The sequence below is a fragment of the Pseudonaja textilis genome, chromosome 1 (assembly GCF_049901715.1).
Source record: "Pseudonaja textilis isolate UNSWEBS1 chromosome 1, rPseTex1.2, whole genome shotgun sequence".
Taxonomy (NCBI): Eukaryota; Metazoa; Chordata; class Lepidosauria; order Squamata; family Elapidae; genus Pseudonaja; species Pseudonaja textilis.
This window is the reverse complement of record NC_141990.1, coordinates 327,122,718-327,141,242: the sequence shown is the minus strand read 5'-3', so window position 1 is coordinate 327,141,242 and position 18,525 is coordinate 327,122,718. Positions and strand designations below refer to the sequence as shown.

At 42.7% G+C, this 18,525-nt stretch overlaps 1 protein-coding gene across 1 annotated transcript in view; it reads right to left on the bottom strand.

The window, feature by feature from the left end:
* MYO1F (myosin IF) overlaps positions 1-18,525 on the bottom strand; it is a 77,853-nt gene that overhangs the window by 42,577 nt on the left and 16,751 nt on the right. The window contains exons 2-4 of the mRNA XM_026698998.2: positions 3,129-3,266; positions 1,495-1,584; positions 309-403 (exon numbers count right to left, since the gene is read on the bottom strand). Coding sequence (XP_026554783.2) covers positions 309-403; positions 1,495-1,584; positions 3,129-3,266 — 323 coding nt within the window. The remainder of the gene's footprint in view (positions 1-308; positions 404-1,494; positions 1,585-3,128; positions 3,267-18,525) is intronic.

Here is an 18,525-nt window from a genome sequence, read left to right as displayed (position 1 = left end):
ACACCAAGATTAAGACGAGATCAACAATCAAGACAAATACCCCAAACAAGGAATTACCAGTGCAGATAAAAACAGGCTAACAGTAAATAACAGCTTAATCAAGAAACCACCAAGAACATTCCCTCCAACACTGACAGGGAAAGCCACCAGTGTATAAAAATAAGAGCAAATCCTACTGCCTTCTAGCACTGAAGATGTTACCTAGTTTGGTTATGAAATGTCTGAGAACAAGCTCAGACAGTGCTAAGGACCCCACATGAGCTCAACCATGAGCTCCAAATACCCTCTTCCATCAATACGAAATTTACCTGATGATGACACATTGGTTCTCTCCATCAATGAGCATATTGCGGTACATGTTGTCTGTGAGCGCATAGATGTGAGGTGGATTCTCATACTGAGCCTAGAATATAAATCGGAGGCCTACAGTCAGGACTTAACATTTGCATTCATGGTCTTAGTTTTACTCTCTTGCTTTTAATATATATAAAGGGGGTTTTATGTTTACAGTGGAATCCACGATTTTTACTTTTTGACTTCTGCTAATGGCTTAATAACAAACAGGGAAGAAAATTCCCACCACACTAGTGGTGGGGTTCAGCCGGTTTGCACCAGTTCAGACAAACTGGTTTTTAAATTACCCTGCCCCCACTATCAAAATGGATCCTGGGCACTGAGCTGCAATGGAGAAACGGGCAACAGAGAGGCTGGTGCAAGGGAAGGAGAAGCCTGTTTTCCATCTTTCTTCTCCCTTCTCCTTCCCTCACGCCAGCTGCTCCATTGCCCATTTCTTCATTGCAACACAGTGCTCAGGATCCACTTTGATAGTGTGTGTGCGGGTTAATTGAACAACTGGTTTGTTCAGGGTCAGGTTGGCCATTGTGGGAGGTTCGTCCCACATGCGTGGCAGAACTGAACAATAGGGATTGGCCACACCTCCCACGACAGCCAACCTGACCCTGGGTGAACCAGTTGTTAAATTATTTGAATCCCACTATTGTACCACACCATATGAACAAGGGATTTAATTGAACATATTGCATTGTAATAAATAAATAGAATACATACATGAATTTGTACTAGTCTGTGATTTCAATAAACTGAATTGATTGATTAATACATGAATTAATCTGAGCTCAAGGAATTAAAGTGACATAAAATTAAAATAAAACCAGCATTTCTGGGGATCATATGAAAAATCCATTTAATCTATCATCCTGAAATTGCTAGATATTACCTGCAACCTGATATAATGCAATTGTTCTTCTACATTTCTTACTTCAATTTGCAAAATCTTAGATCAATTTTTTAAAATTTTTATCAGCAGACCTCAATGTTTTTTCTAGAAAAAGTGATATCATTATACAATTCATTTTATTGGCTGGATTAAAAAAAATGTAACTGGATAACAAAATAGATTGTAAGAAATTCAAGGAATGGGATCGTTCAGAATCCTTGGCTCTTAAATTGATTTTTCTCATTGAATTGACTCACCGCTCCTTGATAGAGTTCAATTTCTCGATCTGTAAAGTAGGGCATCTGCTTAAAGGGGTTGACAGAAATAAGGACTGGTCCAATATAGGTCTGAGCATTGCTTATTAAGGACCAGAAAGAGGAAAAATAAATGGGCCATGATTTCTTTAATGATGCTTGGGGTCAAAAAAACCAAATGAGATTTGCAGCCATTGCGGCTGCCATCTTGTAGACCAAACAATGTGCACTTAAAAAGTGGGTATCTTGAGGTATCAAAGCTACACCTGCAAGATATCCACAGATTCTTTCCTAACTGGAGATCCTTTGCATTCATGCCTGAATATAGACTTATATGTGGGTTTTCCCTCACAGAGCAAAAAACCTGGACCACAGCTTAATGACTGTCTGAAGTGATGATGCCTCCCCACCCCCAAAAAGGTACTTATAACCAGGGGTGGGATTCAACCAGGGGTGGGATTCAACCAGGGGTGGGATTCTACCAGTTCGCACCTATTTGCTACAACCAGTTGTTAACATTCTAAACAGTTCGGAGAACCGGTTGTTAGAATAAATTACTGGCCTAATCCTGTAAGGAAGGCAGGAAGGAAACATTCTGGTGTTGCTTACAGAAACTGCCTCTCCGTTAACCCTTATTACATTCTTGGCAGGACTAGACTTCCTGTCTCAGGAACGTCTCTGGAGTTTTTTCCTCCTCCTTTGCTGGTACTTTGCTTGTGTGGACTGACCATTCAATGTTACAATGGCACTGAAAAAAGTGACACGATCATTTTTCACACTTACGACTGTTGCAGCATCCCCACAGTCATGAGAGGCCAGGCGAGGAGATGTGTGCCTCGATGTGAGTGATATTGAGTTGGCCATGCCCAGCCAATCACATGACCATTAAGCCACATCCACCAACTAAGCCACACCCACAGAACCTGTTGTTAAAAAAATTGAATCCCACCCCTGGATTCAACCAGTGTTACTGCTGGTTCGGTGACTATATTTTGCGTGTGTAAAAATACATTAAGCTGTGCCACCTGGAGAGCTGGAAAGCGTTGTGCGCAGGTGCACAGCGTTTGAAAAGCCTCTTTTTTCCTGCTTTTTCAACCTCAGTTGTGCCGCGCAAAGCAGCTGAGGTTGAAAAAGCAGGAAATAAAGGACAGGTAAGAGCCCGGGCAGGCAGGTGGGCCAAACAGCAGCAAACACAGAACTGGTTCGGTGTCTGCTGCTCTTCAGAGCTACCGGTTCTATAGAGCCTGGCAGAATCAGTAGCATCCCAATCCCTGCTTATAACCTGGTTCTGAAGTTCCAATGGCTGCCTGTTGTTGTGGTCTCATGACTTCATTTCACGTGCCTGGCAATCGGCCTGCATTTATGAACGTTTACAGCATCCCGTGCCCATAATTTATGAGGATTTTTGCTGAAAACTGGAATTTTCTTCCAGTTTTTGGTAAAAATGCCCCCGGCGAACAATAGTTTCGTTTAACAGCAGCCACAAAACCCAGCAGCCTCCATTTACAGTTGTAACAATGGTTTAACGAACGAAAGGCTTTTTCTCATCAAACGGACTCAATCGATCCTTTCAACATTCTCCCTCATCATCCCCCCCCCCCACACACATACACTTTAAAATATGGATAAAAGGATACAAAAATATAATCATCCATGTAACGTTTCTTCAGATTTTCAACGATGGCATCTTCATTAATTTTGGAGAGCAAGACCATGTCATCCACCCCGCTCTGTTTGACATTGTGGCTTTGCCAATGAAAGCGTTCCTTGCTGCCCTTTAAGAGAGAAGGAAAAAAAAAGAGATTTTATCCATGAGAAAGTAACCCTGGATGACGTGAGTGATCAGTCACTTTTCTTTGCTCTGGCTGGAGTGGATGGAGTTATAGCCAACACACCTGGAAGGCACCTGGTTGAAGAAGTATGACATACAAGGAATCCTCGACTTACAACCATTTGTTTAATCATCATTTTCTTCTAATGACCTCATAATCCCTTGCGGGATGGAGTCTGGGCGAGCAAATGGAGCTAGCAGAGTGTTTTAATGGCCGGATGCCCTTCCTGTCACCAGTGTGGAGTTTTCTTCAGCAGATATATTCTCAGTGTGCCCAGAGAGAGAAATACCTGCCTCTACCTAGGAGCGAACTCACAGCCTCCTGATTGTGAGGCGAGAGCTCCATCCTAGGCCACCACGCCACTCCATCCAACCATTTGTTTAATGACCATTCAAATTACAACAGCACTAAAAAAAGTCACGTATGACCGGTTCTCATGCTTATGACTTACGACTGTTGCAGCATTCTGCACAGTCATGTGATCAGATTTCCGGTACTTGGCAAATGACATGTTTTTACGATGGTTACAGCATCCTGGGGTGCTGGGATTGTCACCTGGAACCTTTCCAGCGAGCTTCTGACAAATAAAGTCAACGTGGAAAGCCAGATTCACTTAATGATTGCATGATTCACTTAATAACAGCAGTGATTCGCTTAACAACAGTGCCAAAAAGTCATAAAAGGTGGACCTGACTCACTTAAACAGCTGCCTTGTTTAGCAATGGAAACTTTGGGCTCAGTTGTGTCATAAATTGAGGATTACCTTTAACTTTTATCCCTTGCAGATTTTTTTTTTAACCAAAATTGAATTTGTAGTAAAAAAAAATTCCCCTCTTTTAACCACCAGCTAAAGATCTCTGCAAATCTTCAGGTTTTGAAAATAGAGCTTTTATTCTGCACCTCTGGTTTTAATCTGTTTTTCATGTTGAGATTGCTATACATTTTGTTTCTTATTCTAAATTTGCTTTGCTTTTGATACATTGGCAAGTCGGATGAGTGAATAATGAGACTTCCCAGGAGTTTGCCTCTGGAGTTCAGTAAAAGAGAGAATGAGTAGGAATACCTGTTAGTTTTGAAGGATTATATACTGAAATGGGAGAAGCGAAATGCCACTTCTTGAAAGAAGTAAAGTAGGTTGGAATCAAATCGAATCGAATAGAATCAAATAGGATCGAATAGAATAGAATAGAAGAAATGGAAGGGACCTTGGAGGTCATCTAGTCCAACCCCTTGCTCAGGCAGGAAACCTTATACCATTTCAGACAAATGGTTATCCAATCTCTTCTTTAAAACTCTCAAGATTGGAGCATTCACAACTTCTGGAGGCAAGTTGTTCCACTGATTAATTGTTCTCACTGACAGGAATTTTCTCCTTAGTTCTAAGTTGCTTCTCTCCTTGATTAGTTTCCACCCATGGCTTCTTGTTCTGTCCTCAGGTGCTTGGAGAATAGCTTGACTCCCTCTTCTTTGTGGCAGCCCCTGAGAGCTGAGCCCGGCCGAGCGAGCGCCTCTGCCTCGATGGCCATGCTGCTGCAGCATTTGGAGCTGCTGGCACGTTTGGAGGTGCGTGGGGACAGCCTGGGCGAGGAATGGAAAGGATGGGCGACTTCAGGCTCTATCCACTGGACCCGCCGACCAAGGAAGCAGTGCTGCCATCGCCTTGCCTCCCTGTCCGCGGGCGGGTGGGCGCTATCACTGCCTCAGCCAGCCTCTCCCGGTGGCCCCTTTGGGGTTGGGCTGGAGGGACTTGGGAAGCCAAGCTCGGGTCAGCCCTGCTCTTTCACTTGGCAGGTGGACGCACACCCGTGGCTCACTTTTCTGGCTCTGCCCAGCCCGCCCAGCTCCGGCGCAGCCCTGGCAGGATGAGCGGAGGGCCCAGCAGGGAGGCACTTGCTGCCTTGGCCAGAGCTCCACCGCCGGGCAGGAGGGCCCACCTGTCAGCTGCGCTGGGCGCCCCAGGCAAGGATGGCGCCTGGGTGCTTTTCCCGGGGTGGGCCAATCCTGTGCTGTGGCCCCGGGAGATTCATCTCCCCACGTGGGGTTGGGCTGCCCTCTCGGTCAGGGGAGGCTTTGTCCTAGTAGGGTGTCATTTTTAAAAGAATGGGTTTTGCCTTTGAACGATGCCGAGGAAGGCGGCGACAGGAGCGCCTGAAGTCGAGTGTCTCCACAGATTGCAGGGAGGAGCCCTGGCCGGCCCCGCGTGGCTGTGCCAAATGCCGCGGCATTGCTCCAAACGCCGTGGCAGCATGGGGAGAAGGGAAAGGTACAGTGGCAGAAGGTCTCCCGATACAAAGTGCCCCCACCAACGCTGAGGTCAACGCACCATATCTGGGTGTGCAGCAAAAGTATTTGGTGACAGTAGGGAGGTTGGTGGCAAGGCATGGCTCCCCGCAGGGCGCTCCTAACTGAAAGCCCCCTGCCATTCCCCCCCCCATATTTTGCATGTTTTAATATAGGCCTTAATTTGGGGGGAGGGGCTTAATTTCATTTTATGCCTATAAAACATGCTGGGACTTCCTATTGGGGAAGAAACACGGTACTTGTAAATAAGAATAAATAAAATTAAGTTTTGAAAGGGGAAAAGTTTAAAGGGAAATCTGCAACTTGTTGTTATTGTTGTTGTTCAAAGTCAGAAGTTTCTACTTATCTAAGATGAAAACCTGAGACAGAGAACAAGCCAACGGAATGATAGGGTTTCTGTTGATTATGTTTGAAGAAGAAAGAGGGAAAATGTAGGGATAAAAACCTGAAACTGTGAGCCACATGGCTGGTGGGATGTGTTAATTCCTCTTGAACTTGCAACATACCCACACTTGTTACAGTACTTGAAGAAAAATCAAAAGTTTTAGAGCAGCTGGTGATCATCGTTCAGATTAGGGGTCTCCAACCTTGGCAACTTTAAGCCTGGAGGATTTCAACACCCAGAATTCCCTAGCCAGCTTTGCTGGGGAATTCTGGGAGTTGAAGTTCTCCAGGCTTAAAGTTGCCAAGGTTGGAGACCCCTGCGTTCAGATGATGAAAAAGGCTGAGGATTTATCAATTCTAAGAAAGGAGGTTTTACAACAGAACTATTGTTCATCTTCCTAGAAGTTGGTGTCCCTTTCTCATTACCTTTCTGTTCCTTATATGAGAAATCCCATTATTTTTCATTTATCACAATTGTATAGCTGTCCATCTTATAAGAAAATGACTCTGGGTGGCATACAATATTTATTTTTGGGAAATCTTTACTAGTTCTTTTCATCTTGCTCTCACTCACACACAAAATCCTTTTCTAGTTGTGAGATGCTTTTCTGGTTGTGAGATGCTTTTCTTTTTTTCCCTTTTGTTTATATGTCTTTGAAATATCACGACCAGTTAGAAGGAAGGGGAGATGAAGGGCAGCAATTTGTTTGTATATTTATAGGACCATCCAATCAACAACATCACTCGGAGCTGAGTATAAAAATTAACAAGAGACACAGAGGAAAACTGCACCAACTAATAATAAATAAAATGGTAGCAAGCCTTAACATTAATTAAGGAATTAATTAAAATTAATTAATAAATTAAGGAGTGAGAATAATTACCAGTAGAATGGCTTGACTTCAGAAGTTGTGGGTGCTCCAGCACTGGAGGTGTTTAAGAAGAGATTGAACAGCCACTTGTCTGAAATGGGATAGCGGAGTGGTGGCTAACCTTTTTGGGCTCCTATGCCAAAAATTGGGTGCACGCTCGCTCGTATACCAGCACCCAGAAGGCAATGTGTGTGGGCCCTCCCCACACCCCATGCGCATGCGTGCGCGATTCCCACCCGCTGCCCTCCTACCTGCACTGCGCCTCCCAGCTGATTTTCAGCCCTTGAGGCTTTTTTCGGTGTCCCAGAGGCTCGAGGGAAGCCTCTGCAGCCTTTGTAGGCCAAAAAATGGGCCGATTTTGTCACTTCCGGTATTTCCGGAAATACAGGAAGTGATGAAACAGGCCTGCTTTTCCGCCTACGAAGGCTGCAGAGACTTCCTCGAGCCTCTGAGAGGCCAAAAAGGCCTCAAACTGACCAAAAATCAGCTCTGAGGTGCAGTCAGGTAAGCTTGCCTGGGACTCGCGTGCCCGCACAAATGGCTCTGCATGCCACCTGCCATCGTGGGGTAGGGTCTCCTGCTTGAGCAGGGGGTTGGACTAGAGGACCTCCAGGGTCCCTTCAGCTTTATTCTGATTGATTAGTTAAAAATATACTATAACTCGACCTATATTTATCTTGGCCCAAAAACCTTGGAGAAAGGTTTTGAGTCAGCCATGTATTGCGGGAAGATTGTTCTAGAAGGTAGAGGGTTACTTCTGAGAAGGGGCTACCAATTGGTTAACTTTGAAATGAAATGAATGGAATTTTATTAAATAACTTTAAATGATTTATAAATGAATTCACTTGATTCTACAGTGTACCTATGTCCACTCAATATTTACCTACCTGGTCACAAAATATAATTCTAACCCTATCCTGATAGATGGAGCTTTCTTTAGCTAGGACTCTGAGTCTCTCTCAGGCACATCCTTCCTAGTTCCCTCCTTGTTCTAGAATGGTGTTTCTCAACCTCAGCAACTTTAAGTTTAATGGACTTCAACTCCCAGAATTCTGGGAGTTAAAGTCCATACATCTTAAAGTTACTGAAGTTGAGAAGCACAATTCTAGAATAGAAACTGGTTAGGGATGCCCCACATTGCAGTGCTATGAATGGCAACCTTATGAGGAACAGCCCTCCAGAAGGAAAACAGAAAAGAGTGGAGCTAGATGCCAAAAATGCCAGTGCAATCCTAAACTACATTAACAGAGGGATGCAATGAAGACCAAGTGAGGTACTAATACTACTCTATAAAGCCTTAGTAAGACCACACCTGGAATACTGCATCCAGTTTTGGTCACCACACTATACAAAAAATGTTCAGACTCTAGAAAAAGGGCAGAGAAGAGCAACAAAGACGATTAGGGGACTGGAGGCTAAAACATATGAAGAACGGTTACAGGAACTGGGCCTGGCTAGTCTAGTGAAGAGAAGGACCAGGGGAGACATGATAGCAGTCTTCCAATATTTGAAGGGCTGTCACAGAGAGGAAGGGGTCAAGCTGTTTTCTAAAGCACCCGAAGGCCAAACAAGGAATAATGGATGGAAACTGAACAAGGAGAGATTCAACCTGGAAGTAAGGAGAAATTTTCTGACAGTGAGAACAATCAACCCATGGAACAGAAGTTGCCTTCAGAAGTTGTGGGAGCTTCATCACTGGAAGCTTTCAAGAAGAAATTGGAGTGCCATTTGTCAAAAATGGTATAAGGTTTCCTGCTTGGGCGGGGGCGGGGGCACGGGTTGGACTAGATGACCTACAACATCCCTTCCAACTCTGTTAATCTGAATGAATGAATATTGCGTCCAGTTTTGGTCACTATGATATAAAAAAGATATTGAGACTCAGAGTGCAGAGAAGAGTAACAAAGACGGTTAGGGGGCTGGAGGCTAAAACACTCAAAGAAGAGTTGCTGGATATCTAGTCTCTTCTTTAGACTAAACGAAGAGAAGGAGTAGGGATGACATGATAACAGTCTTCCAATATCTCAGGGCTTTCCACAAAGATGAGGGGATCAACCTATTCTCCAAAGCATCTGCGGGCAGAACAAGAAGCAACGGGTGGAAATTTGTCAAGAAGAGATCCAACCTACAGCTAAGGAGAAAATTCCTGCCAATGAGAACAATTAATCAGTGGAACAGCTTGCCTCTAGAAAATTGTGGGTCCTCCATCCCTGAAGCTTTTAAAGAAAAGATTGGACAGTCATTTGTCAGGAATGATATAGGATCTTGAGCACAGGGTTGGATTAGAAGATTTCCAAGTAGTGGTGGTATTCAGCAGGTTCATACCAGTTCTGGAGAACGGGTAGAGGAAATTTTGAGTAGTTTGCAGAACCGGCAAATACCACCTCTGACTGGCCCTGTCCCCATCTATTCTCTGCCTCCTGAGTCCCAGCTGATTGTCTGGGTCTTCTTTTGTGCCCTGCACAGGAGAACAGAGCTGGAAAGCAGGTTAGTGCAGGGGTGGGATTCTACCAATTTGCACCTATTTGCTAGAACCGGTTGTTAACATTCTAAGCAGTTCAGAGAACCGGTTGTTAGAAGAAATTACTGGCCTAATCCTGTAAGGAAGGCAGGAAGGAAACATTCTGGTGTTGCTTACAGAAACTGTCTCTCCGTTAACCCTTTTTGCATTCTTGGCAGGACTGGACTTCCTGTCTCTGGAACGTCTCTGGAGTTTTTCCCCCACTCCTTTGCTGGTACTTTGCTTGTGTGGAGCGACCATTCAAAGTTACAACGGCACTGAAAAAAGTGACTTATGACAATTTTTCACACGACTGTTGTACCATCCCCACAGTCTTGAGAGGCCAGGCAAGGAAATGCGTGCTTCGATGTGAATGATGTTGAGTTGGCCACACCTAGCCAGTCACATGACCACCAAGCCACGCCCACCAACTAAGCCATGCCCACAGAACTGGTTGTTAAAAAAATTGAATCCCACCCCTGGGTTAGTGGGATGGGGAGGGGATGGGGATTTTGCAGTAATCTTCTCCTGCCATTCCCACCAAGCCACGCTCACAGAACTGGTAGTAAAATTTTTTGAATCCCACCACTGCTTCCAACTCTGATATTCTGTATTCTATAAGCTCAATAGATGGAAGTAGCCGTCAGACGGAGACAGGGAAGCTACTGTGGCTTGCTGGAACTCAGAGTCCTGCAGAGGAAACAGAAGCTGAGTATTTAGAGGAAATAGAGTAGACAGGGCAGAATGGGTGATGGGAGGGTGTTATTAGCCCTAAAAGGCAAAGAGGATGCAACTGGGCCCAACCAGAAGAAAAGAGTCATGCTATTTGGTGACTCTTCTCTATGAAGAACTGAAACAAACATGTCAGCCAAGCCCATCGGCCCATGAAGTCTGTCGTCTTTCAGGAAATTCCTGACTGGCTCTTGCCTTTTTTTTTTTAATATGTTTTTACTGAGTTTCTAATTTTCAACATAAAGCATCATAGTTTCAACAACATTCTTGACATCTGTACACGTTTTTATCATAAATATCTTAACACATTGTATTTATATTTATCTAATATTAATTAATAACTTTATAATCATTATTCCTATATTCTTACATAATTTACAAATTTACATTTTACATTCTTAAGGTTTCTTACAGTTAAGTTTCTTGTCTTATTTTTTTAGTTCTGTTTGCTAACCAGTCATACCATTTATTCCAGATTAGGTAATAATCAGGGTCATCTCTGTCTTTCAATTTCAACGTTAACATATTTATTTCGGTGCTTTCTGTGACTTTTTGTAATATCAGTTCTTCTTTAGGAATATTGAGAGTTTTCTGTACCTGTGCAAAGGTTATTCTGGCGGCTGTTGTAATATGTAGCAACAAATATTTTATTTCTTTGGGTATTCTATCTTCTATCTAATTCCTAAAAGGAAGGTTTCCGGTCTGAGCTCAATCTGATAAACAGTGATCTCTTGAAACCAGTTTTTAATTTGAATTCAGAATGCCCTAGTCTCAGGGCATAGCCACCACATATGATAAAATGTACTGCCAACCTTCTTACATTTCCAGCATTTTGGGCTTCTTGCCAATCTCGTTGGGGCCTTTTATTTTTATTGTTCTTTGATTTTAACAGCAAGACACAGAGCCCTCACAGAAACAAAAGAAGATCAGATTTGACTACAGGGTGAAAAAAGTGGATGTATTATAGTGATTAAAACAAACAAAATGCTTGGAAGTGCAATAAAGAAAGTGGAACATATTTTCACTTATGGTGGAAGTGTAAGAAAGCTCAAACATATTGGCAGAAAATTCAGAAATGGATAGAAGAGATGTGCAAAATTAAAATAGAATTCAGACCTGAAATTTTTCTATTGGGAATTAATGCGGGAAAATTTAATAAAAATGTAATATACTTAATAATCCATATCACCACAGCTGCAAGGTTAGCTTATGCCCAAAGATGGAAAGGTAATGAAATACCAGATGAGATGGAAATAATTAGGAAAATTTGGATGGGCGCCAAAATGGATAAATTAACTCAAGAAGTAAAAAAAATAAGACCGAATCTGATTATTATAAAATTTGGGAGAAGTTTTACCACTGGTTGAAAAAAGGAAGGAACAAGAATATTAAAGATGACTAAAGTTTATATATATATATATAAATTTGTATTATTTTCTATATTTATTATTTAATGATGTAAGACAATTAGGTGTGCTAGGATATATGCACCATATTCATTGTTGTTTTTAAATGTCTTTTTTGTATGTTTAATAAAAATTATTTAAAAAACAAACAAACAAAATGTAATAGAAAAGAAAATGAAAACTGAATGATTAAAAAAAGAGAAGGGTAACTAAAGATAGCGGTTTAAAACTCATTCAGTCTATAAGCTTCCAAAGGCAGTCCTTGACTTACGACCACAATAGAGCCCAAAATTTCCGTGGCTAAGCAAGACAGTGTGTGAAGTGAGTTTTGTTCCATTTTACAACTTGTCTTGCCACAGTTGTTAAGTGAATCACTACAGGGGTTAAATGAATTGTTTGGTGATTACGCAAATCTGGCTTCTCCTATAGTCTTTGCTTGATGGACATCAGCTGGGAAGGTTACCAAATGTGATCACATGACCCCAGCTGTGATTCCTTTAAAAACTGTCTCCCTTAGCAACAGGAATTCTGTCCCAATTGTGGCTGTACGTTGAGAAATATCTGTATCAGAGGTGGTATTCAGCAGGTTCTGACTGGTTCTGGAGAGCTGGTAGTGGAAATTTTGAGTAGTTCGGAGAACCGGCAAATACCACCTCCGACTGGCCCTGCCCCATCTATCCTCTGCCTCCTGATTCCCAGCTGATCGACTGGCTCTTCTTTGGTTGCCCTGCACATGAGAACGGAGCTGGAAAGCAGGTTAGTGGGGTGGGGAGAGAATGGAGATTTTGCAGTACCCTTCTCCTGCCACACCTACCAAGCAGTGACCACCAAGCCAGACTCACCAAGCCACACCCACAGAACCAGTAGTAATTTTTTTTGAATTCCACCACTGATCTGTATGACTTTGGAGAGAAGTCATGTGATGGCAGTGACTTGAAACAAAGCAAATACCAATGAGCTAAGGACTTGCAAGGGGGATGCTGAAATTCATGAGGTATAACTATTTACCAACAAGGATGGATAGAAAAGATTTCAGCTCAGCATCTCTGCAAGGATGTCTCATCAGGACCGTAAAGACCCTCGCCAGCACTGTTTCTCAGCGTCCGATTTAACATACAAGATCAATTTAAAGCAAACTACTTCCTCTTTGCAGCCCTTACTCTGAATTTATTTTGTTCAGGCTAAGGTTTGCCCTTTTTCAGCTGACTGGCCTACATGTTCAAAAGCCAGAGTTTCTTCACTGTTGCTGTAAACAACACAACCTGAAGAGTTGGTGCAGGATACTGAAAAATAAAGATGCCACATCCTGTATTGACCACCCCAGTGCACTGAGAAAAATGCTTGTTGGATTCTCTCTTTTGGAGAGGAGCCAAGAAGCTAGTTTTTTTTTTAAAAAAAAAAACTTTTTGCTAAACTTGCTAAACTTTTCAAGTCACTGCCCCGAATCCCTTTATCCTGCCCAGGCTTGAGTCTTATGAGGGATTAGATGCCAGCCAGAACCAAGACTAGGGACAGTTGATATCTGATTGTTTAAAAAAAACCTTTGTTCAGGATGCAGCATAAAAACATAGCCATGGAGACAGCGGTGGTATGCTACCGGTTTGGACCGGTTTAGTCGAACCGGTGGTAAAAAAAAAAGCCTCCAATGATCTGCTGAGATGAGAAAGAAGAGAAAAGCCCAGGATTGGCCCTTCCACCTGCCCCTTCGCTTTTCTCTTCTTTATCCACTCAGCTGATTGGCACTGCAGGCCTCAACTGATGTGGGAAAGCTGCGCACACGCTTTAGGCGCACACGTGTTAGGTACATGCATGCACGATCACTAAACCGGTAGTGAAACAAGTAGGATCCCACTGCTGCATGAAGACCCTGGTGAAGTGGGCACAGCAGTGCCTGTATTTTCTGCATCACATGAGAAACGTACATCTTCCTCCCACTGTCCTTATCACTTTCTATAGCGGGATGATCGAGAGCATCCTGTCATATTGCATTACAGTCTGGTTTGGAAGCATTACTGCCTCGGACAGGAAGGCGGTGCAGAGTGGTGAGGACAGCGGAAAAGATCGTTGGCAGCTCACTCCTTTCTATCCAGGTTGTAACATATAGGCGATGCTTGAGCAGAGTCCGCAGTATTGTCTGGGATGCTACGCATCCTTTTCATGACCTGTTTTACCTGTTACCTTCTGGGAGGCTTCGTGGTACCTGAAGCAGAATATCTAGATTCGGTCATAGTTTTTGTTCCATATAGCATCAACCTTGGGAACTCTCAAGTTTCCTCCTTCTACTACATATTCATAATGGACAGTGATTAATATATATATTATCAAAGAGACTTGGTGGTGCAGTGGCTAGAATGCAGTACTGCAGACTACTTCTGCTGACTGCAATTTGGCAGTTGAAATCTCACCAGGCTCAAGGTCGACTCAGCCTTCCATCCTTCCGAGGTGGGTCAAATGAGGGCCCAAATTGTTGGGGGCGATAGGCAGACCCTGTAAACTGCTAAGAGAGGGCTGTAAAGCACTGTAAAACGGTATAAGTGCCATTGCTTTTTTTTATATTATATATAATACACACACATGTGTGTGTAGGTATGTAAAGTACATATATATATATATGTATACATAATGTGTATATGAGTCTTATGCATGTGTTTGGGTAAATATATACTTTCTTTTGACAGCAGGCAACAGATTTCAGATTTAAAGTGTGCCAGTATGCTCACAGTAAAAAATAACAATAAAGGTTATTCTCTTCTCCCTTCCTCTTCTCTCCCTTTCTCTCCTCTCCTCTCCCCTCCTCCCTCTCTTTTCCTCTCCCCTCCTCTTCATTTTATCTGTATCTCATCCCTCACCTTACATTACTTTACTAACTGGAGCACAAAAGGCATTATCCTCAATAATTCAGAGACTGGTGGGAAAGAAGTGAGGAGACCAGATTCCAGGTGAGACTCTGGAAGTCCATGTAGGAGTGTACCTACAGGTAGTCCTCAACTTATGACTGGTTGCTTAGCAAGAACTTAAACAGGGGATTTAGGGAACAGAAGTTCTAATGGTTGCAACCCTCCCCCCTACAGTCATGTGACCATACTTTGGGCACAAGGCGACATAGCTCTGCATTACAGCCATTTGCAGCATCTCGAGTCACATGACCATATTTTATGACAGTGTTGCTGAAAAATGGCATTGACTTCTGGTTTTTTGGCAAAATCATGTCATAGCGAACAATGGGATTCATTTAACAACCGTGTAAAAAAGTCATAAAATAAGATTACTTATGTGACCAACCCATTTTACCAATTACAACAGCCATGATGGTGCGGTGGTTAGAATGTAAGTAATGCAGGCTGACTCTGCCCACTGCCAGGAGTTTGATTCTGGCTCAAGATTGACTCGGCTAGCCATCCTTTTGAGGTCAGTAAAATGAGAACTAAAATTGTCCTCAAATAACTTTGGCCACCTCTCTGCTATCAACTGATGCTATATATATATATGCTATATAATATATATTGGGTGCAAGCAGAACCCTACTCTAGTTGTTTTCATCCTTTTGTTCACTTTAAAATCTGTAACCATATCCTTCCTCAAGTGTAAACTGCCTGTGCATATTAGTTCTAACTAACAGAGCTGGTAGCGTATTGTTTCACTTTGCAATTCTTCCTCCAGGAAGCTCACAAGTAGCAAATGAAAACAATAGAGGTAGTCATTGACTTATCACCGCAACTGAGCCCAACATTTCTGTTGCTGAGCGACACATTTGTTATTTTGTTAAGCAGGTTCTGTTCCATCTTACAACCTTTCTTGCCACAGTTGTTAAGTGAACCACTGCAGTTTCTAGGTTAGTAACACAGTTGTTAAGTAAGTCTGGTTTCCCCATTGACTTGGCTCATCAGAAGTTTGCAAAAGGTGATCCCATGACCCCGGGACACTGCAACTGTCATAAATATGAGTCAGTGGACAAGCTTCTGAATATTGATCACCTAGCCATGGGGATGCTGCAACAGTCATAAAGTGTGAGAAACATTCATAAGTCACTTTTCTCAGTGCCATTGTAATTTTGAATGATCACTAAATGAATTGTTCTAAGTTGAGGACTATTTATATGTCATGCCCCTGTCAGAATCTGACTCCGAGGAGAAAGCTGAACAGCTGACAGGGAATGGGAGTGTGGCTCTGTTGGCTGTGGAAGAACTGGGGAAGGGAAAAGTCCAGCTGGGCAGAGCAGGGGAGAAGTAGAACAATGGTGAGGGAATTCAGAGGAAGACCCAGGCCCACCCCCTCTTCATCCAAGGGCACGCAGGGAGGAATGGAGAAGAGAGCAACATGGGTTGCATGGCTTACGGGGGAGGAAAGGGCCCTGATTCCCTTCATTAGCTGCAGCTGGGAACAGCATATAAAAAAAGGCAAACTGCGTGTAGCAAGCTGTTGGGAGCAAACGTGACTTTATCTTGTATCATCGTGACTTATCTGTGTTCCTGGCATCTTCCCAACTGTGTGGGTTTTGCCGTGCTTTCAAGTTTAAAATTCCTTCTTCTGCCCTGTCAAGTTAATTGCTTCAGTTTGGTTTGTTTGGATTTTAAGTTACAGTTTGTGTGTACCTTGTTTTGGACTGAATTTTCTACAGTTAAAGGCTGTTCCTGGGAGAGTTTTTCTCCAGCCAAAGGTAAAGTTGAAGACAATAAAGGGACTCATTGCTTATTTGACTGTGTTGCCTTTGTGCCACGCCCTGGGTCATCACATTATATTTCTTCATAGATTCCCTTGAAGAACTTCTCCAGATGCTGTAACTTCCATAGAATATATTTATAGCTGTTCACAAAAATCATCTTAGTGAATTTGTTTAATCTTTTAAAAGTAGGAAACTGAGGCTTGGAGTTCCCCAGGTTCAGAACGTCTTGTGTGACAAATGAGTTTCCTTTGTTCTGTCTTTGATTTACGGACAATTAATCACACAGCTTGACCTTTGGCTGAGAGAAAAGTTTTTTTTCCTTCATCTGGATCCCACTTGTTACAAGTTGTCCCTGACTTATGACACAATTGGGGCAAGAATTTCTGTTGCTAAGAAGAGCCTAATGCTGGGAAAGATTGAGGGCAATAGAAGAACGGGACGACAGAGAATGAGGTGGCTGGATGGAGTCACTGAAGCAGTAGGCGTGAGCTTAAAATGGACTCCAGAAGATGGTAGAGGACAAGAAGGCCTGGATGAACATCGTCCATGGGGTTGCGATTGGTTGGACACAACTTCGCAACCAACAATAGCAACAACAAAGCTAGGCAGCTTTTATGTGAATCTGATTTTATACCAGCCTGATTTGTCAATATTTTTTTTTGCCACAGTTAAGTGAATCACAGCAATTGTTTAGTGAATCGCACAAGCTGTTAAGCAAATCCACTTTCCCTTGTTATTTCCCCATTAATTTTATAGGATTTGAGGGACTGCCACAAAGAAGAGGGGGTCAACCTATTCTCCAAAACACCTGAAGGCAGGACAAGAAGCAATGGATGGAAATTAATCAAGGAGAGAAGCAACCTGGAATTAAGGAGAAACTTCCTGTCAGTGAGAACAATTAACCAGTTTGCCTCCGGAAGTTGTGGGTGTTTCTTTGCTGGAGGTTTTTAAGAAGAGACTGGACAGTCACTTGTCTGAAATGGCATAAGGTCTTGTGATTGAGCAGGGGGTTGGACTAGAAGACCTCCATGGTCCCTTCCAGCTGTTCTGATTCTGTTGACTTTGCTTGTCAAAGGCTGACTGAGAAGTCATAAATGGCAGTTAGTGTAGCAGTCATGAATCAGAGGTGATATTCAGCAGGTTCTGACCAGTTCTGGAGAACTGGTAGCGGACATTTTGAGTAGTTGGGAGAACTGGCAAATCCCACCTCTGACTGGCCTCGCCCCCATCTTTTCTCTGCCTCCTGAGTCCCAGCTGATTGGATCGGTCTTCTTTGGTTGCCCTGCACAGGAGAATAGAGCTGGAAAGCAGGTTAGTGGGGTGGGGAAGGAATGGGGATTTTGCAGTATCCTTCCCCTGCCACGCCCACTAAGCCACGCCCACCAAGTCATGCCCACAGAACCAGTAGTAAAATTTTTTGAATCCCACCACTGTCGTAAATGGGCAGTTAATGTGAACATGGGGGATACTGCCATAGTTGTAACTACGAGGATGCACACTTTTTTTTAGTGCTCTTGTAACTTTGAACAGTCACTAAACAAATGTCTGTAAATTGAGGATCACCTTTTTAATTTCATAAAAAATCTATACACATTATTCTTTTGGTTCTTTTACACCAGAGGGGTGTAGAGTTTTGAATTTTTGTAGCCCTTTCCACAAAATGTTGCAAAAAGAGGAAATTTAGCAGTAGGTAGCCCATAGGAAATGTCTGAGGACATTTATATCCAGTGAATCCATCTCAAGGAGCTTAGGAAAATAAAGATCCATTGATTAGGAACATGCATAAAAGTTGTGGAGATAGAGAGACTCATCATAAAAATTCCAGGAATCATATCCTTACCTCATACATGAATTCTGAACATTTAAGCCCTAAAAGAAGGGTACCGTATATATTGATTTTAAATAGTATTACATTTAATATCCCATTTTATCACTGGGGTCTCAAGGCAGTTTATTTGCTTATTCCATTTATAGGCCGCCATTCTCAACCAATAAGGTGAAAACTGTTCCTAGAGGAGAATGTACAACAGGGAGTCAGTCATCTCACTCACCCTCATAATAATCACAACCTAGTGAGGTAGATTAGTCTGAGATACAGTAATTGATTCAAAATTATGAGTTCTGAAAGGAAATGGGAACTTGATTTATAGTTTTCATGATTAGACAGGATAGTTTATAGCAAGAAGAGAGTTACATTGCAACTAGAATAAGAAAGAAACTTATAGTTGTACTTATAACTGCTGCAAAGGAGACTGAAAGCTACTTCTTTATATTTTTTCTATTTATTTTTTTAACTGGGTTCCCCCCCCCGCCCCTTCCGGCACATTTAGCTGTCTCTTTGATT